At 41.1% G+C, this 25,922-nt stretch overlaps 2 protein-coding genes across 2 annotated transcripts in view; both read right to left on the minus strand.

Moving 5' to 3' along the window:
• LOC130106650 (probable phospholipid-transporting ATPase IIA) overlaps positions 1–4,277 on the minus strand; it is a 57,021-nt gene extending 52,744 nt beyond the window's left edge. Inside the window, exons 1-2 of the mRNA XM_056272838.1 lie at positions 4,210–4,277; positions 2,372–2,516 (exon numbers count right to left, since the gene is read on the minus strand). Coding sequence (XP_056128813.1) covers positions 2,372–2,516; positions 4,210–4,277 — 213 coding nt within the window. The remainder of the gene's footprint in view (positions 1–2,371; positions 2,517–4,209) is intronic.
• A 2,478-nt stretch (positions 4,278–6,755) lies between these two features.
• Positions 6,756–12,573, minus strand: sall4 (spalt-like transcription factor 4). Its single transcript, XM_056274795.1, is given in 5 exon segments — positions 6,756–7,190; positions 7,411–7,715; positions 7,798–10,272; positions 12,410–12,522; positions 12,524–12,573. Coding segments are annotated over 5 exon segments (3,378 nt in total).
• Positions 12,574–25,922: the final 13,349 nt, after the last annotated feature.

Genomic DNA, 25,922 nt, shown 5'->3' on the forward strand with positions numbered 1-25,922 from the left:
AGCTGCAATGCAAGTCACATGACCACTTCTAATGCCATTTAATACTACAATATCAGCCTGAAAAATCTGTAGCACTACCTGTCATGAATATGTTAAGTGGCTATATTTCAAAAATGCACAATTTGGAAAAATTATGATACCTGCTCTGCCATAAGATATTAACATTATTTGCTGCCTTGAGTCTGTTAATTACAAATCTGTAAAATCCAAGGGGATGAAATCATTCAAGTTGATTAAGATCTGAGCTATTACCATCAGCCATTATTTTTACCATAATGGCTGTAGCAATTTGCAATGAAACCCTTCATTTATACAATGTACAGATGCGCATGCATTGGGTAGTCTTTCCTTTCCTCTTTCTTTCTTCTTCTCCATCTTGTTACATGGCCAGAATTAGCTATGAGGCATTTCAACAGTATATTCTAATCACCACCAACACCTCACTTCCAAGTTGGACCCTAAAGATTCTTTGCTGCGTACAATCTGTCATAAAATGTCTGTCTGCATGATTATATGACAAAAAAGTACCACAAGGGTCAATAGCTAAATAAAGCAACCCTGTGGTATGGTGATACATTGCAGACGAATTACAGTTATGCTGACAACAAACAAAAAGGACTTATTTTTAGCTGCATTTATTATCTGTCTGTAATGATCACAAAGAGAAAAATACTATTTATGTTTAGAGTACATATTAGAGAATCTATCTGAAGCTCTTAAAGACTGGCTCATGGGGGAGTTGAACAGTATGATGAGCTTGAATTTCTAAATCAAGTAAATCATATCAACTTTATTTTCATAGTCCTTTAAAAGCCCCAAATCAGTTAATTTAACACTGCTTCACAAAGCAAAGGGGTTACAAAACTGGAAAGAGATGAAGGCAGACAAAATATGTCAACAACAACAGCAAAATAAAACCTTCATGAAAATAAATCCATGCTAGAAAGGCACAAAAGTAATAAATCGTTAAAAAAAATGGCAAAAAACAAAAACTGAGTTATATAAATGTCAGCATCCAGCTGATCGGATCCTATCAGTACAGTCTAAGGGCTGTCACAGCAAAAAATAAAAAACAAAAAACTATGTAGTCACAAGCTCTAACTGAGGTCTCAGAGCAGCTACAAGTCCCTAATGAGAGGACCTGAAAGACTTAACATTATGTGCAGAGACAGAACTTTGGAGACATACACACTGCCAAGACCATGCCAAGCCTTAAGATAATCAGAGGTATTTTCTAAGGTCTCTGTCATCCATGTAGCATAGAAAATACATTTTATTTTAAAATAATTTGACCTATTGGAAGCATCTGGATAAAAGATAACAGCATAACACCTTGACGAGAGCCCTGGATAACTCCACAGTAAGGATGATTTTTCCAATAATGGCTGAGACAATTCAAATGATGAGATAGAGCCATGGCTACGCCTGTCCCATTCAACCATTGTTTAAAGCAGCTAACCAGGACAGTGTGGTTGTCTTTATCAAAGGCCTTACTGAGGTACAAAATCATTAAAAAAGGGCAGTCTCAACCATGCTTTTCTAGAGAGGGATCACTTGTTGCCTGAGGGGCTAACTCAGTACTGCTGAGCTTCAGTGTTTCACCTACCATTGTCTTGGCAGGGTGGGTCACCCCACAAAGGTAACCTTCCACCCAGATAAGGTAAAATAAATAGATTAAAATGTCAATAAACAAGTCATTTGCCACAGCACCTGCATGACAGCACATGAAGCTTTGGGGAGCCTACCACCTCACCTGAAACAAATCCAGGGGAACCACAGTGCTTCATAACCCTGGATTGAAATTTGTCAAAAGTATTGTTTTGGTTCGAGAAACAATAGCTGGGAAACAAATTTACCTTCTCGAGTACTTGGTGCAGATTTATTTAAATTGTGGTTTGAAGATTGGCCCAAATTTATTTAAATTGCGGTTTGAAGATTGGTCCAAATTTGTTCAAAGTTTTGTAGTCTACATTGGGATTTCTCAAGGATGGGTTGGACTATAATATAGCCCTATAGCCCTGCCCCACACCCTCCTAATTACACCTATCCAGTTACTCTAGTCCCATTAAGACAAGACTACTATATTGTTGTAGCTGTGTTATACATTGTCGCACACATGTTGCATCTTGTAATGAAGGAATTTTCATGAATTTTATGTTCTTGCACTGACTGCTAAGACACCAGTAGTTAGGAATACTATGATGAAAGCTCCAATACTAATTTCACATATTATACCAACATGAGTCCATGAGTGGTCAAACCATTTGTCTATGGTGACAGTGAGTAAGGACCAGATTGAGGTGTGCGTGTGTGTGTGTGTGTGTGTGTGTGTGTGGGTGGGTGGGTGTGACCCCAGATTGACACTACTCACCCCAGGCAGGAAGGTAAAGAAGTTGTACTTCTGGTTGTTAATGACATTCCTGGGGTACCTCTGCTCCCTCTTCTCTGGGTGGCCAAGCCACACGGTGCGGGGACGGAAGTCACCCATGCCACAGCATCTTGACCACGGGCAGCACCTTGACAAGAGCAACACAAGAATGTTACTGATTTCATAGTATATGAAAATGTATTTCCCCATCAGGCATTTTGTTAAAGCAGTTGTGGTGTTAAGCTAATTGGAGGGACAAATATGATAAATCAAGATAAGTAAAAGTTTTTTTTAACTTATGGCTAGTTCTAGCATATTTTTTTAATTCTTTAGTTTTATTTATAACTTTTGTTTCAGTTTAAAGATGTCTAGATGATTTTTGCATTTTTGCCCAGTTTCCTTTAACTTTGTTAGTTGGAACAAGACAATTCTGACCTCTTAATATTAACGGTTGTTTATTGTAATTCCAAGTCTGTAGAACAGACACTCCCAAGCAACAAATTCACGAATATAAGGCACAGAACAAATTAGGCCATGCAAAATAAACATTAACTTCATCTGCAACAGACTGATGACTCCTTCTGCCCTACCCAAACCAAACATTCCACTCTTATTAACTCAATGAGCAGTGACGCTGTTTGATCAATACTTGACCTACTTAAAAAAATTTCATAAACTGACCGACATATATATTCAGAGGATCCCATTAATGAAAGCTTTTTTTTTACTGGCATTGGTACTATGACAACAGCAGTATCTATCTAAAGCCGTACTCTAATGCTGGTAAAATAATTCATATTCAGTGGCATAATCTATTACATTTATTAAGTGATATATGTGTTTGAATACGGAATCATCTTTGCGAAAGATCGTGGAGTAACAAAATAACAGAAATCTCTATTCAAAGACTGGCTGACTGCTGTAAACATTGGCCTATGTATAGCAATCTTACAGACATGCCCGGTACTGCCACACCTTAGATATCAGAGATGAGTGTAAACTTACTATGGATTATCAGAATCCCCCCCCCAAAAAAAAATACTAAAAATGTGTCATTTCTTATCATTTGTGGCACTATTTGGAGAATCCAGGGCTGGATAGGTGGAAAATATCAATACAGGCCTATTTTGTTATCAGTGGCTAGCAGGCACAGCAAAGATATTGTCCAGTACAGACGGCACATTATTTATTTTTTCTATTTTAAGAACACTACACAATCCTGACTCTGAATTTATCCGTCGACGTGTTTATCACTTCATTATTTGACGCCATTGTTTATCATTAGCGATGACATCATATCTGATGTATATGGCAGCCTACTTTGACTGTTCTGTGCAGCTCGGTTCCTCCATCATCATGAGGCCTTCCCGTCAGGTTGGTCTAAATTAGCAATGGCAGAGGGCAGTATGGAGCCCTCCAGGGAATGCGCAGCACCCTTATCTATGTTAGGGACTCCATTTCTACGCGTATGTGTGTGTGTGTGGGTGTTTTTTTTTTGGGGCGTCAATTGCACTTGTTCCAGCAGCACCCGGAACAAGATGTCTTGTCGCACTCCGGCTCTTGTAGCGATAATGAATGACAACAGCATGCCTAAAATAACATTCACAAGTAAAAGCCCAAGCCAAGGGTTATCATCTGAAATAATAAGAGATAAAAAAAAAAAATAATACACCTCCGCCCGACCATACAGACAGCATCGGCTAGCTTAACAGCGCGCAGTACGCTTCTGTCAACAATTAGCACTGACAGCAGCGCTGGTACGACGAGTGGACGTCCAGACAACGCCTCACTACCGGCTGTTTGTTATATGTTTAGATTTTCCTTTTATTCGGCGACCTTACCCATTCCTGTGTTTACTGTCGTGCCTTTTCTGGCGTCTAACTGGCTGTAGAGGGATATTGTCCGTCATTCCTGCACAGCCGTGGATGTCGCTGTAGGAACAATCACCTCGGTGTCTCGGTTCTGGGCGGAGGCTTTCCAACTGACACACATGGGATTGTTCAGGCTGCAGGACCGACGGGTGCACCAAACCCATCCGTCTACCTACCCGTCTATATCTGTCTATCTCGCTTAATTGTATACTCGCAAATTTTGCACCAGAGCCAATGTGGTTATCCTGTCGTTGGTTTAGACTAGACTGTACTCCAAATGGGTTGATCTACAGATGACTGCATGATTACCCTTCATAATCCAGAGGCACACATGACTATGTCACACTAATAGTAAAATGATGGGCTCATTGGCCTAAATTAGGTGATTATTGAAACACTTTTTTTGTGCGGAGTGTGGCTTCTTAGTGATGTAAACGTATTTAGTTGGAGATGCAAACTGACAACGGAGTTGATAAACAGTCCAGTGGAACAGGCAATGCAGGGGTTACATGCGAGAACAAAAATGATTTCACTGGTCAACTACTGGTGACTTAATGGAAATTGGGGACAGAGAGTGATTTTGCTAAAGCCAGTTGGGGCTGGCTAGGAAAGCACTAGGGTTTTACACAGATAACATTTCAGTGCAGTACCATTTCCCACACAAAATAAAAACACATTAATCAGACCACTCAGGTGGCTTGGCTGACAAGATTTGTACCTTTTCCAATACTCGTGCAGGCCTATAAAACTGCATTTTCATGCTAATCAATTAAAGTTCATCAATTTTTCTCCAAAGGCAGAATACAAAAGCAAAACATTGGAAACGTCACCCTGATTTTATTTTTCAAAAGACCAGAAAGTAACATTTAGGTGAAGGAAACAAGACGGAAAGCAAAAAAAAAAAAAATTTTTTTTCTTTTACATTGTAAACAGGTCATACAGACTCAACCTCACTTGAATTGTAGAGACAACCTCAAAGCAGTTTTGACATGTTTCGCTTTTTCTAAGGCAAGGCACAACTCGGCAAATGCATGACAATGGGGAATGCACAGCAGGAGACTACAAGTATTCGGACTATTCTGATTTCATTTTGTAAAGTGTCCAGTGATACATTCATCTCTGTTCAACTCAGTATATTCAGAACGAAAGACAACAACATCATACCCAAGAATGTATCAGAGTGTACAGATTGAGATAAGGGGGCATGGAGGAAAACTAAAATCTTTACGAGGTAGAATTTACCCCCTTAAACTCAAACATTTTATGCAATATAAATAAAAATCCTGCTACAGTTGATACAAATCTGTATCAAAATGAGTGATTTAAACCAACAGATCATAATGTACAGCTTCACAGATTCAAAAATTCTCAAGGGTAGGAAAAGAGGAAAAAGTTGTTGATTTGCCATTTTCTAGTATGACAAGCATGGTAATGACATATGGAACTGAAATATAACAAAATGTAAGTTTATCAATATTTGAAAAATAAAGTGCAAATATGAGTATTAACCATTAATCCATCAGAGCTCAGAAAACTTAATTGACTCTGCAGGTCTATAAGCAGTATATATGGAACATCCATGGAAAAGAAAACTGTAGACCAGGGTGAAAAAACAAATGCAGTACAACAGTCCAATGGGGCCTTCATTTCACTATGGCACGTCAAAACAACGTGTACAAATCAGGTTAGGCACTTGGCAAAAAGTTAATCAGTTTAGACAAAGTACTCTATTTCAGCACTGATAAAACATTTATGAGTCTGTTTTGTAATCTACAGCATCAAAAATAGATGAGAAATTAGCAAGGGCACTTTGAATTAACAAATGGACATGACATCAAAATTGTTTTTCGTGTCTGAATGTCTGTATGACTGATCAAAAGCTGCTCTTCAAAAGTAACATACCAATGACAAACCACTACAAAACTGTACAATTTTATAAACTCTATGGCACACAAGAGGAAAGCAAGTAGTCATGTACAGAAAAATATGGTCAAACACTATTGTTCAAATAAACACTAGAAACATGATTTCCATAATTAGTCTTACCCTGAAACTTCCTCCAATAACAGCCAAAATCTTTGCGAAGTATGTCAGGGAGACATTCTGAATTAAAGCAGATTCAAGTAAGTCATACATTCAAATTCTGGATACACAAAATGTCACAAAAATACCCGTGCATACATAGACTAACACACATATATATAAATATATATATGTGTGTGTGTGTGTGTGTGTATGTGTGTGTAATATATATATACACACACACATACATATATTATACACACACATACATACATATATATAGTTATATCAAGTTCAACTAAAAATAACACTTGTGATTCACAAAGGGAAGGAAACTGCAACCAATGTTACTGGGGACTGCAGTTTTCCCACAACCAGTTTTACTCTGAGCATTGATTGTACCTGTCATTGAGCTAAAGGAAAGCAATACTACTGCCAATATGAACAGTCAAAAACACTTGCATGATGCAGACTAGATAAAGAAGATAAAATGTCTAATTTACTGCAATTTTACCCTCTTCCATGAAATGTGGAAATTGTGATTTTGGGACAGTGTCAGAGCTGTTCTTCTCAATTTCAGCCATAGTAGCAGGCAAGCCAGACTGCGAGCCATCAATCTTCATGAGGCCTCCAGTGGATCCGACCATAGGACCACCAGAAAGACTTCCAGGGAGCGGAATGCCACCGCTCTGGATGACAGAAATTTCATTAGTCTTCATGGTCAAGCCACTGCTAAAGGCAGCAGCATACTGGTTCCATAGAGAAGGATCAAAATTCATTGGTGAAGCACCCAGGTCTTTGGGAGCCTGCATCATCTCTGGCAACATCTTGGCTTCAGAGCTCATCGCCATCAGGGCCATGGGGTTATCCAAAGACAGACGCTGGCCACGTCTTGATGAGTTGTTCCACATGTGAGTTCCAACATGCACCTTTAAAAAAAATAAATAAGATAAATCAATAAATTAGTACATTGTGAAGAATCATTTCCAGCATTCATATAAACATTGCTACTTAAAAAAATATATAAAAATAAGTAAACATAAAAATAAGTGTATTAGTCAAATTTGCAGTTACTAAAGGGCACAAGTGCAACACTTGGTGTAGGACTGTATTGAATGTCATCAACGTATTTAGATTGAGAGTTCTCACCTTGAGATTTCCCTTGGTGGTGAAAGCTCTGCCACAGATGGTGCAGGCAAAAGGCTTCTCCCCTGTATGAGTGCGCTCATGGATCTGCAAAGCACTGGCAGAAGAGAAGTTCTTGCCACAGACATTACATAGATGTTGTTTGGCTGATCGACGTGGCAAACTGGAGTTGGCTGAAGGCATACCAGTTCCCTGAGGCATCTGAGAGCTAAACAAGCCATGAGGACCAAGGGGATTCTCTGGAGGAATCTTCATCTCTAGACTGGCCAGACTTGGAGGCATCCGCATGAAAGGCACATGACTGGGAGCTGTAGAGACAAGAGGGGGAGTTAGATCAATGCATCTGACATTATGCACCTTTAATCATTAAGCAAATAATATCCTACTCACCATAGTCTCCATTACAAAAGGACAGGCTAGGTTCTTCTTTTATTGTTTTAGGGGTGAAGCTGCTGGGGGCTGTTAAGTCAAGTGCTCCACTCGACTCATTACCATCTTGGCCGCCACTGTCAGAATTTGGTCTTGACCCACTGCGGGCAAAGTCATCCGTAATAGCACATTCTGGAGATTTCGACTGACTACTACCCATGTGGGTGTTGACAGGGGAAGAGGAGTGAAATGACATGGCTGATTCAGAGATGGCAGGACTGCAGCCATTCTGATATTCCTGCTCTCTTGGAACAGTGGGGGATTCTTTGGGGGTTCCTTCACTTTCTGAAGCTGTGCTACTCTGCCGTTTCAGTGTAAGACCTGAGGTGAGGTTCTTCAAAACATCCAGGCTGGAAAACATGGATGGGGGGGCATGCTGTTGCTGCTCATCGGAGGTAGATGGTTGAAGGCAATCTGAAATGTTATCTGGCTTCTCCTGAGGGTCTAGCTCAGCCTCATGATCTTCAATGCTTTCATCAAAGCCATTGGTGGCCATTAACTTCTCATCTGGTAAAGAGGAGTCCATTGCTTCTGCAGCTTCATATTGGTTTTCTGGCACGGGAGTGTTGGGGATCTGCCCACCCATGTGCATGCGGATGTGCTGCTGCAAAACCACCGCATTGGTGAACTTCTTCTGGCAGATGGGGCAGGAGTGCTGCATTTTGAGAGGAGTGTTGGCCCTATGCACTCCATAATGGGCTTTAAGGTTTCCCTTGGTGGAGAAAGCACGGCCACAGATTTTGCACTTGTAAGGCCTCTCACCTGTGTGTGTGCGGTAATGCATCTTGAGGGAGCTCTGGCAGCTGAGCACTCTGTGGCAAATGACACACTCATTGGGGTCATTGGTCCTTTTCTCCAAACCATCCACCATCTGCTGTAGTTTGGCTGTTCCAGAGCTTTGTTCTGCTGAGAGGGAATTACTATGCATATGATGTAGTGCCCCCATCAATTCTTTGGAATCCTGGCTCTGATCCAATCCTATTTCGTGGCCAAACATGTTTGAGGAAACTGATGCTGCATCACTTGTTGATGAGGAAGGTCTCTGGGAAAATGGGTCACCTCCAAAACCCTCAAATGTAGTCTTGAACCCTGGAATGGATGAAGGATGGAACCCAGCAGCTGGATGTCCCAGCACAGGTTTCATGTCAACCATATTGGAGTCTTCTATAGGCATGGACATGCCATAGGGAATGCCACTGCTGGTGGGAATGTTATCAAGGTGTTCTGGCACAGGGTGAGGGTTCATCCTGATATTGGGGTATTTTTCTTTATGCCTTTGGAAATGCACTTTAAGGTTTCCTTTGGTTGTAAATCGGTTCCCACATATGTTGCATTTGAACGGCCTTTCCCCAGTGTGAGATCTCAAGTGAATCTGGAGAGCACTGTCATTCCCAAATGTCTTCACACAGTACTTACATTTGTGCTTATATAAAGAATCACCATTCTTTGACTCTGATGGCAGGCTGGGAATCTTGCCCTTTCCTTTCTTAGAGGGATCAATCCCAGCTTGAATACCAGTGAAACTGCTGGGGAAAGCCATGACCCCTGGAGACTGGGGCAGTAATGCTGGCAGTCGGCTGGCCAGGTCTGGAATGCCCTTCAAAATGTCTGTTTTAGCAGCCATTGTCCCCAGTCCTCCAGCCAGAGGCACAGGGATACCAGTGGTTTGAGATAATTTACCTTGCTTCATGGTCTCCATAGTGAGGCTTTGACTGCCAGTCCTTTTTCCAATCAGAGCTGCTGCAGCAGAGAGTTGTTGAGAGAGATGGGCCCCCAGGGCTTTGAGGGGGTCCACTGCTGCCCCTACAGCTGACTGAAGACCTTGGGGAGCCATCATGGCTACCTGGATTCTAATCTGTTCTGTTAGCTGGATCTGCTGAAGCTGCTGTTGCTGGAGATACACCAATTGCTCCAAGATCACTGGGATGGCTTGCAGGGCGTCTTGAGATGAGGGGGGAGACCTACAGTTTGAAGAATGCTGATTTACTGCTACTTTAGTGGCAGTCATGGATTCAAGTGTGACATTTGAATCTTGCAACTTGGGTGAGGGCTGGCAAGTCATCTCTGGGCTGGTGGAAATCTGTGCCTGATCTCGTTGGCATGACTCCTCTCCATCCAATTTTCTCTCTTCTGATCTTTCCACAGGCTCTGTATTAACATTTGATAGAGAATGATTACTGGATTGACTGTCATCATGTTCACTTGTGGGGCCTTCAGGAGAAGCTTGTGAATATTCCTCAGACACTTCGTGGTCATCTCTATCTTTCAATATGACGACCTGCTGACTTTTAGTGCAATTTTTCTCATGTTCCTGAAATTCTGCCTCATCAAAAAATTCAGCACAGCATTTGTTGCAGACTCTAGTCTCGTCCATTCTGACCCTCTTCATCTCATTCCCAGCCTCTTCCTCTCCAGTTTGACTGTCTTGGATAATCCCTGTAACATAAGGATAAATATAAAAATCCGAAAATTGCTCTACATTGATGGACTATAAACAAATTAAACATATGATTTATATCTATGGGTGTCGAAAGATCTTAGAGGAAAGCTTTAAATTAGATTAACTAGGGAATCTCAACATCTCCAAAAGGTCTAGTCACTTGATCATATTTGTTTGTTGCTAAAAGGACCAGCAGAGGGCAACCATCCACTAAAAAGCAGGCGTCCAAAGGGACAAAGAACCAAGAACATTAGTTGTTTCTTTGGGGCCAAACTATTGATTCCATGTGCAGGGCTGTGCATTACTGCATTCATTGATAATTATGGAGGTAGACACATTATATGCTAAGTGCCCGGTTACATAATTAAAAAAGTAAATGTGTGACGTACAATGGCTATGGCTGCACAGTGGTCATTGTTCCACAAAAAAATGTAAAAAAATTTTTTTTTTTAAATAGATCGGTCTATACGCATACCAAAAAAAAAAATTAATCTATCCATCTGTTACAACGGCAGCTTTCAGAGGGGCAACTACTACAGAAAACGCGAATTGGAAAGGAAAAAAAAACAACAACAACCACAAAACAACAGTTCACAGGCAGCATATATATCCTGCTCAGTACGAGGTCCTTTCGCAACTTGGTGCATCGTCAATCGTGAATGCAAATACGGGCAGCCACCTGTTTGCATTCATCCAACAAAACTACCGGATTGGCTATCGGGCAACACCGCGTCACCTGTTGTAAATTGCTCAATTATCGCGTTTTCAAACATGTACATCACAGGGAATAGTACCTTTAAAGTTTTATAGCGCAGCCAAACGACGTAAACTTAAACCGTCGGTACACACATTTGATCCCCTCATCGATTGTGGCGCTGTGATCGAAGGACGATGGCACTCGTTTGCCACTTGGTGGCGCATGACTAATTTCTGATCACCTTTTCCAAAAAGGTTCATGACACGAGGTAATACACTACACACAAGCAATTCACTACAGTCACTCAATGTGTGGAACCGCCACAGAAATTCGTTTTTAAAATGGGAGGACTTCCTTTGACGAATCTCCAACCTTCTCACTGGCGTTCACGTCTAACCAGTTAGTAAAGCGTTTGAACTGAGTAGTGTACACGACACTGCGGGGGGGTTTGTGTGGCGATACCAAACGCACCCCCACCCTGTCTCCACAAAAAGACCTCGGCTCCATCCCCCACTTCACATATGTACGAAAGGAAACAGTCATGCATTAAACTGGGGGATTTATTGCTTTTAGGTCAGCTTACTCCCGAGTTAGTCACACGCAGTTGTTGAAAAAACACCACAATTTTAGACGCATTTTAACAAACGCTCGGCCTGGTATCTGAAGGGAAATCTAACCCAGAGAAATTAGTGCAAACCTGTAAAAAGTTTTAAGTCTCCACGAGATAAGGCAAAAACCGGAGAACAACGCAATATCTTTACTAAATACAGAAAACAAAATAAAGTTAACACCTCAGTTAAAGGATGGTTATATTGAGAGCTGGAATACTACAGTGGTGTATGAGATAGGTGCATTACTAGTGGAAATAAACATGGAACAATGAATAAAAGTTACTCCCAGTTTACCTCAGTAACCCTAAAATGGACCATGCACCAGTATTACAATCGACCACAATCTGCTCCAAACCCAACAGGTAGCACGCGCTTCATGAATGCCCGAATAAGGCTCGGTTATAATTCAGATCAGACGAACTTCTCCCAAAATTCTGAATATGTGGGGAAAAGACTGGCCAAAATGGAGATTCGATCGACGTCTAGTCAAAACCGAGTGCGCTTAGTTGGCACGACATTTTCAGATTAAAAGCTTCGAAATCTCGTTGTTTTGTCCTCTATATGAGAATATAACAACGTCTGTCGTCGGTAGTTTGGCAAGGATAAACAGTACTCTCATTGCGCCGGACTGTATTCGAGGTTAAAAAACATCCAAAACCTCGGAAAGCGGTCAGCACCAAAGGGTCAACATGCAGGTCAAAGTGCAGGGGAACGATAAAGTTTGCGATAAATAACAACCGATATTCGGCAACATGGTGTCGGCCAAAACAGAACCAGGTATCGCTCCGCGTTTGGCTCCGTGTGGGCTCATCCGGCTCAACTCACCATTTTCGGACGAACCGGGCTCGTCGGAATTGATATGCTGCGGCTTGGCTTGCTTGCGCCTCGACATGGTGCAACCATTTGGGAGCAAATGGTACTACAATTTACTCTCCCTCTTTACAAATTCTTCGGGCTGGAAAATTAGCCCCTCAAGCAGAAATGCGCATGTCAACGTAATTATTATTATCAATAATGCATTGCGAGTTATCATGGTCCTCTGACAGCTGATTGGCTCCGGTCCAAGTGCTCGCACATTATTCAAATAGGTCCTATTGATGAGGGAACCAGAGTGCCAGGAGGGGGCGGGAGGAGCGCTGCTAGTGGATGGACGTGGCGGAGGGAGGGCAAGACCCAACTCATCGCCCTTCTTGTTCATGAAGATACTGTCATTGGCGAGGAAAAAAAGAAAGAAAGAAAGAAAGAAAGAAAAAAGCTTCTTCGTTTCAATTACAGAACTCGACGCTGGCTCAACCGATATTCCGCGCGACCTTTGTTGCGTCTTGTGTAAAACTTTCGCAGCTCTTTGTGACCAGCAGCCTACATCGCGCATCAACACGGCTGAAATATCGTTACCAATCAGATGTGCTCGTAAGACGAATGTGTCATCATCAGTGCTCATGTTTTGTCCACTGAACACACTTTGCACAGTGTTCATGCATCAAAATAAACCTCATTGGTGAGAGTGTTACGTGCAGGGAAATGGACAAAAATTTATAAAGTCCAGTATATTGTAGTATATTGCATATTATATTGTAGTATACAGTATATTGTAGCAGCCTTACTGGATCTGTATTGTGAATTGTTTTGTATTGCTCTGCTCCATCTATACCTTGGTAGTCGAAGGAATCTGTTTTTTTTAACAGAAGAGGACAACTATTGTGAGTTGTCACATATATGTGATGATGCATTTCAGTATTAATGAGAAAGGAGTTTTGTAGTTAATCCCAAATGAGCTGTACATGTTAAGGCACAAATAATCTCCATGGAGTCGAGAATGTAAAATAACCATCTCCAAATTTCATATTAATATTTAACATTAATTTGAAAGGGCCATAGCAAGGAGTTAATGTTGGCAACATGTTTTCCCACTGCGGGGGGATAAACTAATGTGTCTTGTGTAGATGGTGGTACGGCACATAGCAATTAAATTCAAGATCGAAAGAATTGCATCATGAGATGCAGTTTGTCAAGTCAAGTCAGATTTATTTGTATAGCCCATTATCACAAATTACAAATTTGCCTCAGTGGGGTTTACAGCAATACAACATCCTGTCCTTAGACCCTTGCATCAGATAAGGAACAACTCCCTAAAATAATCCCTTTAACAGGGGGAAAAAATAGGAAGAAATCCCAGAAAGAGCAACAGTGGAGGGATCTCTCCCCCAATATGGACAGACGTGCAATGGATGTTGTGTGTATACAATTTACAGAATACAACACTGAAAGAGGATAACAGAATTATAATGGAATTAGCATGAATGAATGAATACGGATATGATGAGGAGGATGCCCAGCAGTGTCCAGATACCACTGGAACAGCCCAGGACCTGAGCCACATTGCCACCATCACTATGTAGAACTGACAGAAGGACAGACCACGCGTGCACACAGGGGAAAGTCACATCACACTATTCACATACGAGGCAGAAGAGACAAGAAAGAACACATTAGTCACACATCAGAGTGAGAGAAGGATATAACATTGAAACAGGATAACAAAATTATATGGATTTATAAAATATATAAGAAATGTGATGAGGGGGATGCCAAGCAATGTCCAGGTGGTGACCACCATCACCATGGAGACCTGGGAGGAGGACAGACTACATGTGCACACAGGGGAGACTCACATCACACCATTCATATATACAGAAGAAGAGAAAAGAGAGGACATAATTCAGAGAGAGAGAGAAAAGAGATGTAAGAGAAGAGAACAGTTTGCAAAAGTCAATAATCTATGCTCTATAATCACGTCAGCAGAATAGTGCTTGGTAAATTCATTGAGACAGAAACTGACCCGCCCTGCAATACAGGTTGTGAAGTATTCCATTTAAAGACAATTAACTGTAGGTTAAGGTAAAGATGAGTTTTAAGTTTGGATTTAAAGGACTCAGTAGACTCTGAATGTCTGATGGCAGCAGGCAGGTTATTCCATAAGTACAGGGCCCGATAAGAAAAGGCCCTGCCACCAGCTGACTTCTTTTTAACTTTGGGTACACACAGGAGCCCTGTATTTTGACAGCGGAGAGCTCGAGATGGACTGTACAGATTAAGGAGATCAGACAGGTATGATGGGGCAAGCCCATTTAGGATTTTATAAGTCAGCAGAAGCACCTTGAAGTCTGATCTAACATGGATAGGAAGCCAGTGAAGGGAGGCAATGATTGGTGTAATATGGTCAAATTTTATAGCTTTAGTTCAGATTCTCGATGCAGCATTTTGAACCATCTGAAGACTTTTTATACTGGCATGTGGCAGACCTGAAAACAGAACATGACAGAAATCAAGTCTGGATGAAACAAATGCATGTATTAGAGTCTTTGCATCAGCCATAGACAGGAAAGACCATAATTTAGCTATGTTATGTAAGTCGGGGAAAAAAAGGCAGTCTTGGTGATTTCTTTAATGTGATTAGCAAAGGAAAGGCTGGAATCAAATGTAACACCAAGATTTTTGGCTGCCGCACTTTGTGAAATCACAAAGTTGTCGATTGTTATTGTTATTTGATCAAATTGGTGTCTGTGTCTAGCAAGGCCAACGACCAGCATCTCAGTTTTATTCGAATTTAAAAGCAGGACATTTAGTGACATCCAATTTTTCACATTAGCCAAGCATGTCTCTAAATTAGTCATTTGAGTACGATCGTCAGCCCTTATAGGCACATACAGCTAGCTGAATATCATCCACATAGCAATTGAAATTTATTCCATGACTGCATATAATTTAGCCAAGAGGTGAAATATAAAGAGAGAAAAGTAGAAGGCCAAGAGCTGAGCCCTAAGGTATGCCATATTTAATGTCAGAGAATTTTGATGTGATATTGTTATAGCAGACACAATGTGTTTTGTCCAGACAAGTAGGACTTATGCCAAGAGAGAGCTAAGCCAGAGACACCAAAATTACAATATATTCTGTCTAATAGTATACAGTGATCAGTGGTGTCAAAGGCTGCACTGAGGTCCAGTAATGGAAGCACAGAAGTGGAACCAGAGTCCATAGATAGTAGACAATCGTTCACCACCCTGATCAGAGCAGTTTCAGTTGAGTGACAGGTCCTCAAAGCCGATTGAAAAGGTTCATATAGATAGTTTTCTTCTACTATATGGGTCGAAAGTTGCTGATACACAAATCTGTCTAGTACTTTAGAAAAGAATGGAAGATTAGAGATTGGTTGGTAGTTATTAAGAGATCCTGGATCTAGGTGCATTTTTTTAAGTAGAGGTTTAACCACAGGTGTCTTAAAACTGCTGGGAACAGTGCCAGTAGTAAGTGATAAATTAACAATGTCTAGCATTGTAGGTCCCAGGAAAGGCCAGAGGTCTTTAAAGAGTTTTGCTGGTAAAGGGTCATGTAGGTAAGTAGTTGGTTTAGAAGCTGACACGAGCTTAGTCAAAATATCAAGAGAGACAGTCTCAAAAGTTGTAATAACAGGGACTATCAGTGACTCATTGTATAGATATAAATTTGGTAAGACAGAATCTGCAGGCGCAGCTGGAGTTGAAGGACTAACTTTGTTTATGATCTCATCAATCTTATTACAGAAAAGGTCTAGAAACTCGTGGGCTGTGAATGGTGAGCAGCTAATAGATGGCTGCTTTTTAGTAAGTTTAGATACAGTGTCAAAAAGAAATCTGGGGTAATGTTTATAAATATTGATTAAGCGAGAGATGTATGCTGTTTTGCAGCAGAAAAAAACAAACTTCCAATCAAAATTGGAAGTTTTTTAAAGCATGCTTGTATTTCAATAAACACTCATGCAAAGATAAGTAAAAACTTCCAGTTTTGATTTCCGCCATTTACGTTCCAGTCTGCCGCGGGTCCACTTAAGAGCATATGTCTCATCGTTAAACCAAGGTGTGGACCTCTTTAGTCGCCTAGCTCTGGTAGTGAGAGGTGCAACGAAATCGAGGAGGTTAGAGGGGCACATTTAAGTCACTAGTGAAATTTTCAACAGAGTCAGTCACTACAGTGAAAAGAATCAAGACTTCAGGTAGCTGCTGGCCAAATGCAGCTATAGTGGACAGACCAATGTGGCGATTGGTAAGTGACATTAACTGGACAGGCCAATAATGCTTCAAATTTGATGAGAAAATGATCTGACACAACAGATGTGGTTGGCAAGACATTCAGATCAGAAACGGCTATCCATTTTGATGAAACCAAATCAAGGGTCAAAGAAGATTGAATCAGTTCATCTGGATATAACGTTTATTGACAGATAAATTTCATCACTCAACAAAGTGACCTCTTCAATCTAAACTGACTGCAGGTATCCCCACCCCTTATAAACAATACAGATGCATAACGACTGAAACCAACGACCAGTTTAATATGGAAATATGGGTGTGACGTGTTAGCACTCCTGCGTACACAGGACAGCTAAAACGTCAGGCCAGGACTCTGAAGTCTACATTCATCTACAGGTCAGTGGCAGCTCTTTCAAGAATGAGGATGTGCACATCCTTGATAGGGAGGAACGCTGGTTCGAACGGGGAGTCAAAGAGGCTATCTACGTTAAGAGGGAATGACCATCCCTGGACTGAGGGGGGCTAAGAGTACATCAGTCGCCATCTTAAAATGCTGTGATTGCAAACATTCCCAAAGCCTCTGTGAATAGTACACATGGCCATTGTAACTCCAGTTAATGGTCACACCCATATTTGCATATGAAACTGGTCGTTGGTTTCGGTCGTTATGCAACTGTATTGTTTATAAGGGTGGGGATATCTGCAGTTAGTTTAGACCGAAGAGGTCACTTAGATGAGTGATGAAACGTATCTGTTAATAAACGTTGTATCCAGATGAACTGATTCAACCTTCTTTGATTTTCTTACCTGGATTATTGAGCATGCACCGAGACAAATCTGTAAACCTCATTCAGATGAATATTGAAATCACCAAGAATTAGAATCTCATCAGAATGAGTAACAAGACCTGAGACAAATTCTTCAAGAAATAATAAGAGCCAGGAGGTCGATAGAGTATCACTATCTGGACTGAGCCAAGTCTATTCATGGCTGAGGGAGTTGGATCCAGAACAAGAGCCGCAAAGACTGAAATCTAGATTCAAGTCTAGAAGTCAGATTGAAAATAGACTTGTATATTAAAGCAACACCCCCAACTTGTTTATTTGCCCAAGCTACATGGGCGTAAATATAGTCGGGTGGGGAAGCGTCATTTAAGGGAAGGAAAACGTCTGGTTTCAGCCGTGTTTCACTTAACCCAATCATATCGAAACTATGTTCAAGAGTCAGATCATTTATTAGTAAGGCTTTGGTAGATAATGATCTGATACTTATAAAGCCCAAATTTAAGCATCTTGTGGAAGTGATCAGTAGTAGGCAGAACTTTAGAGCTACCAATAGAGGAAATATTATATTCTGTGTATGAATATATTCCGTGAAAAGTTGAACAGGGTAAAAAGTAAGCAGTACTTATAGCACGGTCTAGAAATGCAAAACAATACACATGTCAGATTCCCCTCCCCTCTGGCCTTGGATCTCCCAATTTCAACTTTTATTGGTGATACACTGACCCCCCAAATGAATATTTTTTCTGTTGGATCAACTGATCATCATCATTCAATATCTTTCACTCGCTACAATGCATTTTGTAAATGAACTAGTCTTGGTAGCCCTGTGATGCTCTGGCGGCCTGTCCAGGGTGTCTCCCCGCCTGCCGTCCAATGACTGCTGGGATAGGCTTCAGCACCCCTGTGACCCTGAGAGCAGGGTAAGCGGTTTGGATAATGGATGGATGGATGGACTAGTCTTGGTATTCAGTATTGTAACCAGCATTTAAAATGAAAATAAAGCAACGTGATTTTCACATATAAGAAATCATTCTTTTTTATTTCTTTTTTTTTTTTACTGCACAGAGATGTGGTGCAAAATATGCTGTGAAAATCCCAACCTCATGGATAAAAGCGATGCCTTTTATATAGGGACAAAAAAATGTCAGTCTATTTTTTTTACCACTAGTCTTTATAGCATAAACAAAAGTGTTCCTGACATATTGCAGAGCTGTGCCCTGTTGTTAAAACTGTAGTTTTAATGTGCCTGTTTTCTGTGCTTCAGGAAAGTAGGGAGAGAAGTAGGTGACAAGACTTATTTGCAGAGTTGAAAGACACTGATGGGAATGGTTGGAGATAAGTCTGTGGAATTAAAATACAAATGGAAAAAGCTTTAGACAACAGATAATATTTGAAGTTTTGGTGAAATACTAAAGGGACAGTTCACCAATCAGGAATACATGTTCTCCCTCTGACCTGTAGTGCTATTTATTGATCTAGATCATTTTGGTGTGAGTTGCCAAGTTTTGGAGATATTGGCCGTGGAGATGTCTGCCTTCTCTCCAGTACAATCGAGCTGGGTGGCCCTCAGCTTGTGTTTCTCAAAGCGGCAAAAAAAAATTTTTTTTTTTTGAAAAACTCAGCAGCAATGTCTCTTTGCAGACATCAAGACCCGGTTACTCAAGATAATCCACAGACCTGGTTGTGAGCTCATGTAGAAATAATTTTCTTAGACTGAACTACACCTACATGAAACTGCTCACAACCAGGTCTGTGGATTATCTTGAGTAACCGGGTCTTGATGTCTGCAAAGAGACATTGCTGTTGAGTTTTTAAAATGTATTTTTCTGATGCTTTGAGCAACACAAGCCGAGTGCCATCCAGTTTCATTGTATTGAAGAGAGGGCAGACATCTCCACAGCCGATATCTCCAAAACTCGGCAACTCACACCAAACCGATCTAGATGGATAAATAACACTACAGGTAAGAGGAAAAACATGTATCTTTGATTTCGGGGCGAACTGTCCCTTTAAGTGGATATTAAAAGCTGAAATAGTGAGTGTAAATGATTTGAAATAACCAACTCCTAACATACAATTCACTGTTTTTTTTTCTTTACATGCAGCTGAGCCTCAATGGGAAAAGTGGAGCTTTATGATGCCTAGCTGATATGTGTGAGACAAAGACGAGCCAATATATTCAGAAAAACAAATGCCCCTTAAATGACTGACTCAAGGTGAAAAAGAGGGGAGTGTCGTCTAGACGGTTTATTGGCCCAATAAGAAACTATGCTTCAATACACTGTTTCTTCTATGTTGTGTCCAAACAATTGAAATAGTACCCAGTTGTGCTATAAAGATGCAGTTGTGTGAACCAAAGGCATATCAACGACATGACCTTCCCTTTTGAAAGTTAAACTATGGAATTCACATGGTCAAAATGAATGAAGGTTGTTGTAGAGCTTCAGCACAGCTTCCAGGAGAGCAAATGAAGCAAAGAAAAGACAACATAAATAAGTAAAGGTTAAGAAACCTTGACCTCATCCTGTATCTCACAATGGTGAATCTTCACAATTAAGTGATGAAAGACCTCCTCGGTGGCCAACACCACTGTTATGGGGGTCTATCTTATGAAAGTTGCTGTTATGTGGACATATTCTGTTCCGTTAACCATTCCCCAGTTTACAATTCTGACACGGAGAGAGGAGAGTTACTAAGACGGGTAACTGCATCTCAGTATAGTGTTGTAAGAGGAGGAAGCGTTTCTTGCAGGGCACCCAGTAATGTTTATAGCGTTTTGGTGGACACACAATTACATTTGAACACTTGTTGGGCAATTGTAAACTGGACATGTGTTTTTTTTAGAACTCAGTAAAAGATGAAAGGAACGGAGCAACAAAGGAAAGTTGAGATATGTCACGTCAGTGTGATAATCCCGAACTCAGATGGAGTCTGCACCACAACACACACCATCAGAACCACCCTCGATGCTGTAAAACAACACGGCCATATTCCTTAACACATCAGCTGGAGGATGCAACTAGATAGGCATGTCTCGCTGCCTCGCTTATATGACCTTACGATGTAAATCCTTTAATTATGAGGAAAACCTTGCAGGAAAAAAAAACTACAATTTGCCTCTGGCTTTGCACAGCTTAAGTGCTTGAGTGCTTCACCTGGTTTACTACCAAGTGCTGGAAATAAACCGGGGGACACATTTTTAACTAAACATAACCTTTAAACAGAGTGAAATATACGAAGCTAAAGTGCCTTCAGGTTTGACTCCGAGTATTAGCCTGGTATTTGTGGCATGTCAGAAATCCCACGTTGCGATCTGTCTGTCTAGATGCTCATTGGAGGATCTTATAATAATGACTTGCTTCTTTGAGCGTCCATAGTGCTGAATTCAATCACAGGTCTTGTCGAGTGATTGATTGCAGAGAACAGCCTGCAAAATGACTGTAGAGAAACATAAAACAATGGGCATTTTCCCAAACAGGACTTTCCCACCTATTGACTCAACTAGTTTCAGACCATTTGGACAGGGTTATGTTTTTATACTTACAAGAATCAAGCAATTTTCCTGGTTTTCCTTTTGACGCTTGCTCGAGACCTTGTTCACTGATCTGAGGAGATCAGTGCACATTGCCTGGATCTTTGGCTATTTTCATCTATTTGTATCGCGCACTCATGGTTAGCACTGCTTTTCAGGCTAAGGTGAAGTTCTGCTGGGGAATTGGAAAATTGAATTCAAATACTTTAAAAGGCGGTTTTTAAGAGCGGGTCGGATGGACTTTATTACATCATGTTTTTTCTTAGTTTTGTGATCTGTCTTCCTTGGGTGAAATCACAGAAAACAGCATCACTTGTATGTCTCATGGATAACTCGACCTTTGTTTTCCAAATGGGTCTATACGGCAATTTTCATTTGCTTGACTCCATTCTTTTGTTTCCTGTGATTGTACGATCATGTAAACACAGCATTATCTAGCAAATACAAGTGCAGCGGCTCATAGCAAACACTTCTATAGTGTTAGACGCTCATTATTGATTAGCTAACACCCCTTTGAAATGTTCTCCTTTTCATGACCACATGTATATAGTTCTTTTGTTTGGTCACGTCAGCCTAGAATAGAGGTGGAGGGCACTGAGGTGAAAGCGTTGGATGTGTTTTTGTCGTTCTGATATTGTATTTTTTTTTACCACCAAACTTTGCTTACCACTGACCGAATAACAATATTGTATGAATCATACAATAATCTACCACACATCTCACTGATCATCCAGTCAAGTCAGTATATATATATATAGTATACTGACTTGACTATAAGATGATTGGCATATATATATATCAAGATTGCCGTAAGCAATCATCAGCTGTTGTTGAGAGCTGATGATTGCTTATGACATGAAACCAGCTTGTACTGTCTCATAAAGAATTTACTTGAATCACTGGATTATTTTGCTCCTTATTTGTTGAGCACTTTCCCTACCGTTGAGTGTTTCTTTTAATGTGTGTGTGTGTGTGTGGGGGGGGGGGTTGCCAACCGTTCCTTAAATTAAGGAATCATTCCTTATATATATATATATATATATATATATATATATATATATATATATATATATGGTTGGTTTAACGAATATATGTATGTATGTATCCATGTATGTGTGTGTGTGTGTGTGTGTGTGTGTGTGTGTGTGTGTGTGTGTGTACAGTGTAAGGCACATTATATTTGTTATGCCCACGCCTCCCCGTCCATCCAACCCCTGTCCCTGACCCCTGTTCCTTATTTCCATTTCAAGGAGTTGGCATCCCTAGTGTGTGTGTGTGTGTGTGTGTGTGTGTGTGTGTGTGTGTGTGTGTGTGTGTGTGTGTGTGTGTGTGTGTGTGTGTGTGTGTGTGTGTGTGTGTGTGTGTGTGTGTGTGTGTGGAATTTAAGTATATAACCTAGCTAAGATGCAAAACCATTTTAATGGAAGTATTTGTATATTGCTGCAGGAGTTTGACCTCTTCCTCGTGCAATATAGAGATAGTAGTTTTAACACCTGGGTGAAACTATTTCAGTGGAGGACACAGGAAGTATAAATGACTGTCTTTAAATCAGAGATGTGAGTCTTAAGAGATAACAAGATGACCGCTTATTTGCCTCACACCATTGACTGGGATGTGGGGGGTTGGGCTAGAGGAAATTATGCGGCACAGCATTCCACAAACAACCCAACTTCTTTTGGTCTGGCCAGAGCTGCTTTGAGTTTACATGTGGGCAGTCAATTCTGGTATGCAAACTAAAGGGTCACATATTCGAGGTACTGCTTCCTAGTTTTACAACCATTTCCTGATCTGAGCGACCATGTGATTTTTCTGGACCTTTGTTTATAGTGATATTGATAGTCAACAAGTATCCAGCTCAGCCCTGGGTGTGTGAGGGCTTGTGTCTATGGCAGAGGGGGCTAGCGGGTGAGGGGAGAGATCAGTGGCCCACACATGGCTGTAATTTAATGGAGAATTGCCCAGTGGTTCCTGTGCGGAGGTAAACACAGTAATAGTCAGGCTTTTGTGTTATTGCATGACTATGACAAGTGCTTCCATCAACAAACAATAGAGTGTGAGGGGAACAAGGACTCACAGTATGGAGAAAACCCCACTGTGTCCACTTTTCACTCAAAAACCAGCCATAGATTGATTAGCATGGTTTATGATGAGACGATGAAACAAACCAGGGCTGGCTGGCCCACTTTTGAAGCCACTGGAAGTCACGCATTTGACAAATTAACATTCAAAACTTCCGATGTCTTCGGGTAATGCAACTCTCTAACTTTCGCGTTTTATTTGTGATGCCATCAACAGGCATTTTAGTGACTTTATAATGATGAATGATGCTTCGAAGGATGAAGGGGAGGGAAAAAAAGTCACACTAAAGAAGCACAACAGGCAGAGGGAGAGAAAGCTTAGCAGTCACCATCAAGCTGTGAGTCAACAGGGGGCCAATCCTTCAAATCTAAGATGCAATCTGGGCTAGGGTCATAAATGTTTACAGGGTGGGAAGTGCTGGGGAGAGGTGCTGCAGAATATCAGCCCTATCCCACCCCTAAATAACTTATGGGAATGCACCCAATACACAATGAAAAACAAGAGTTCTGATACATGAACACAACTGTTAGCAAAAGTGATTTCAAGCCAATTTATATATCTAAGCTAAATTTGAACACTTTGAAACACTGCTGAGGGTTTTTCATATTGTTTTGTCTTGGTGGAGACTATAGTCTGGACTGGAGACATGAGACATACACACACGTGTGCACACACACACAACAATAAGAAAATGTTACATGTGCAGTAACACACACACCGTGTCAAATTCATACATCTGAGCTTCACATAAAATATATATATATTCATGATTTCCAATAATATATCATTCATTTCATGCTGAAAATTGAAAAAAAAGAAGAAAAAAAAACCCAGATGGTTAAAAGTGTGGTTTATTTTTGGCTCGGGGCAGGGAACACCTCCGCAGAGATGATTTTAGTGTCATGTCATGGGACGAACAAAAAAAGTTTTCTGAATCCGAGCCTTAAAAGTAAGAAAAGTAAGCATGTCATTCAAGAATTGCACATGGAACGAGTAAAAAGCTTTCCCGAGTGCCCTCAGAAAGCCTCGGTGAGGGGAACCCCCCCACCCGCCCCCGTCAGAATATAAAAGAAATACACAGCATAAAGTGCTTGACAATGAATGTGGTCATTCTTCGGGGGGCTCAAAGACTATTAGACACCTGGAGGGTTTTCAGGCTCTTCTCTGTAGGTTTACAGCAGCCATTGAGAAAAGACACCCCTGGACCTCAGAGGTATTGATTGTCTTCAGCGAGCACTGCTGAATAGACACAATCCGCCCACTCGCCAGTTTGGCCCTATTGTGACTTATTCTGTGGCTTATTCTGACACGCTTTACAAAGTTACTTAGTTAGTACCCAATTCTATCAGTGAGCCTGCACCATAGTTTATTACAGTACAATAGTTACCATGGTCAAAATACACGAAACTGGAATTATTAACCTTTTTTTTATTTCATATACAACATCGTATATTTTAATGATTTGTCCCCCCGGTTTGCGTTTCAGAAATCTGGTCACCTTGCCATAGCTCCTCCCTACTTTATCAAACATTATTTCACCCCATGCCCTTGAAACGTGCTAAATCGTCCTGCACATTGTGTGAAATATCATTGAGCCCCCACAGCCCCGTTCAAAGAGGTTCCAGCTGCTTTATTGTTCCGAAATGTACGGTTTGATATTGTAAATATTTTCAGGTGTAAAGATATTTAACGACTTTCTCTGATTTTGAAAAACAAATCTCGAGACGTCCGTGTCTGATTCCTGGTGCTGAGCATCCCAGTAGGTTCAAGCATCAGCGCTCATGTTATCAGGTGGTGTGTATAGGGAAATGGTTAAAACTGTACTGTGAACTATCTTCAGGGATTAAAACTCTTTTTCTGATTTAGGAAAAAAGAAAATCTTGGGATATTGAGTTTGTCGCTTGGTGCGTAGATAGAAGACAATAAATTCAAGCATCAGTGCTCATATTATCAGGTGCCGTATGTGGGGAAATGGGTAAAAGTGTGTATTATTGCTACCATAGAAACCACAGAAATGGCTACAATGCTGAACAATGGTAAGATGGGCCTTTGGGAGGCCCAGTGGCCACCCCCCTCCACATCCACATCTGCTGCTCCCCATTCAGATTTATGGGATGTTCTGCTGATTATTTTCTGTCCTGCTTCCCCCTTTCAAAACTGACAGGCTGAAAGAATAAGAATGAAATTAGGAATTCTGCCAACATCTGTCTAAGAACTTTGATTTGGTTAGCTCGGGTAGCCCGGTTTCAATGGTGTGTGTGTGTGTGTGTGTGTGTGTGTGTGTGTGAGAGAGAGAGAGAGAGAGAGAGAGAGAGAGAGAGAGAGAGAGAGAGAGAGAGAGAGAGAGAGAGAGAGAGAGAGAGAGAGAGAGAGAGAGGAAGAGAGGGAGGGGAGGAGAGGGGGGAGGAAGGAGAGACAGACAGACAGAGAGGGAGGGAGGGAGGGAAGGAGAGAGAGAGCGAGAGAGCGAGCGAGGGGGGGGGGGAGAGGGGGAGGGAGGGAGAGAGAGAGAGAGGAGAGAGAGAGAGATTCAGTGCCTTTGGAAATTATTCAACTCAACAGGCCAAAGAGTGTGTGACAAAAGTACTTATATGCTTTCCTGGGCTCATATATTAAGAAAACCATCCCAGCGGAAGAGCCATGTCCATTCCCCTTAAAACGATTTAAATGAAAACAGGACAAAGCAACTAAAAGGAGTATACAGAGGTATATTATGGGTATTCCTACCCTGGCCACAAACACCCTTATCTCGTTTAAGGCTTACTTTTGAGTAATGCCATCCTAACTTTAGCTTGTTGTCATCCGCATCATATTGGATTACGCATGCATGAGTTAAGGCTACAATTACAGAATCACTATGGAGGAATGCAAAG

Source organism: Lampris incognitus, chromosome 2, assembly GCF_029633865.1.
Source record: "Lampris incognitus isolate fLamInc1 chromosome 2, fLamInc1.hap2, whole genome shotgun sequence".
Lineage (NCBI taxonomy): Eukaryota > Metazoa > Chordata > Actinopteri > Lampriformes > Lampridae > Lampris > Lampris incognitus.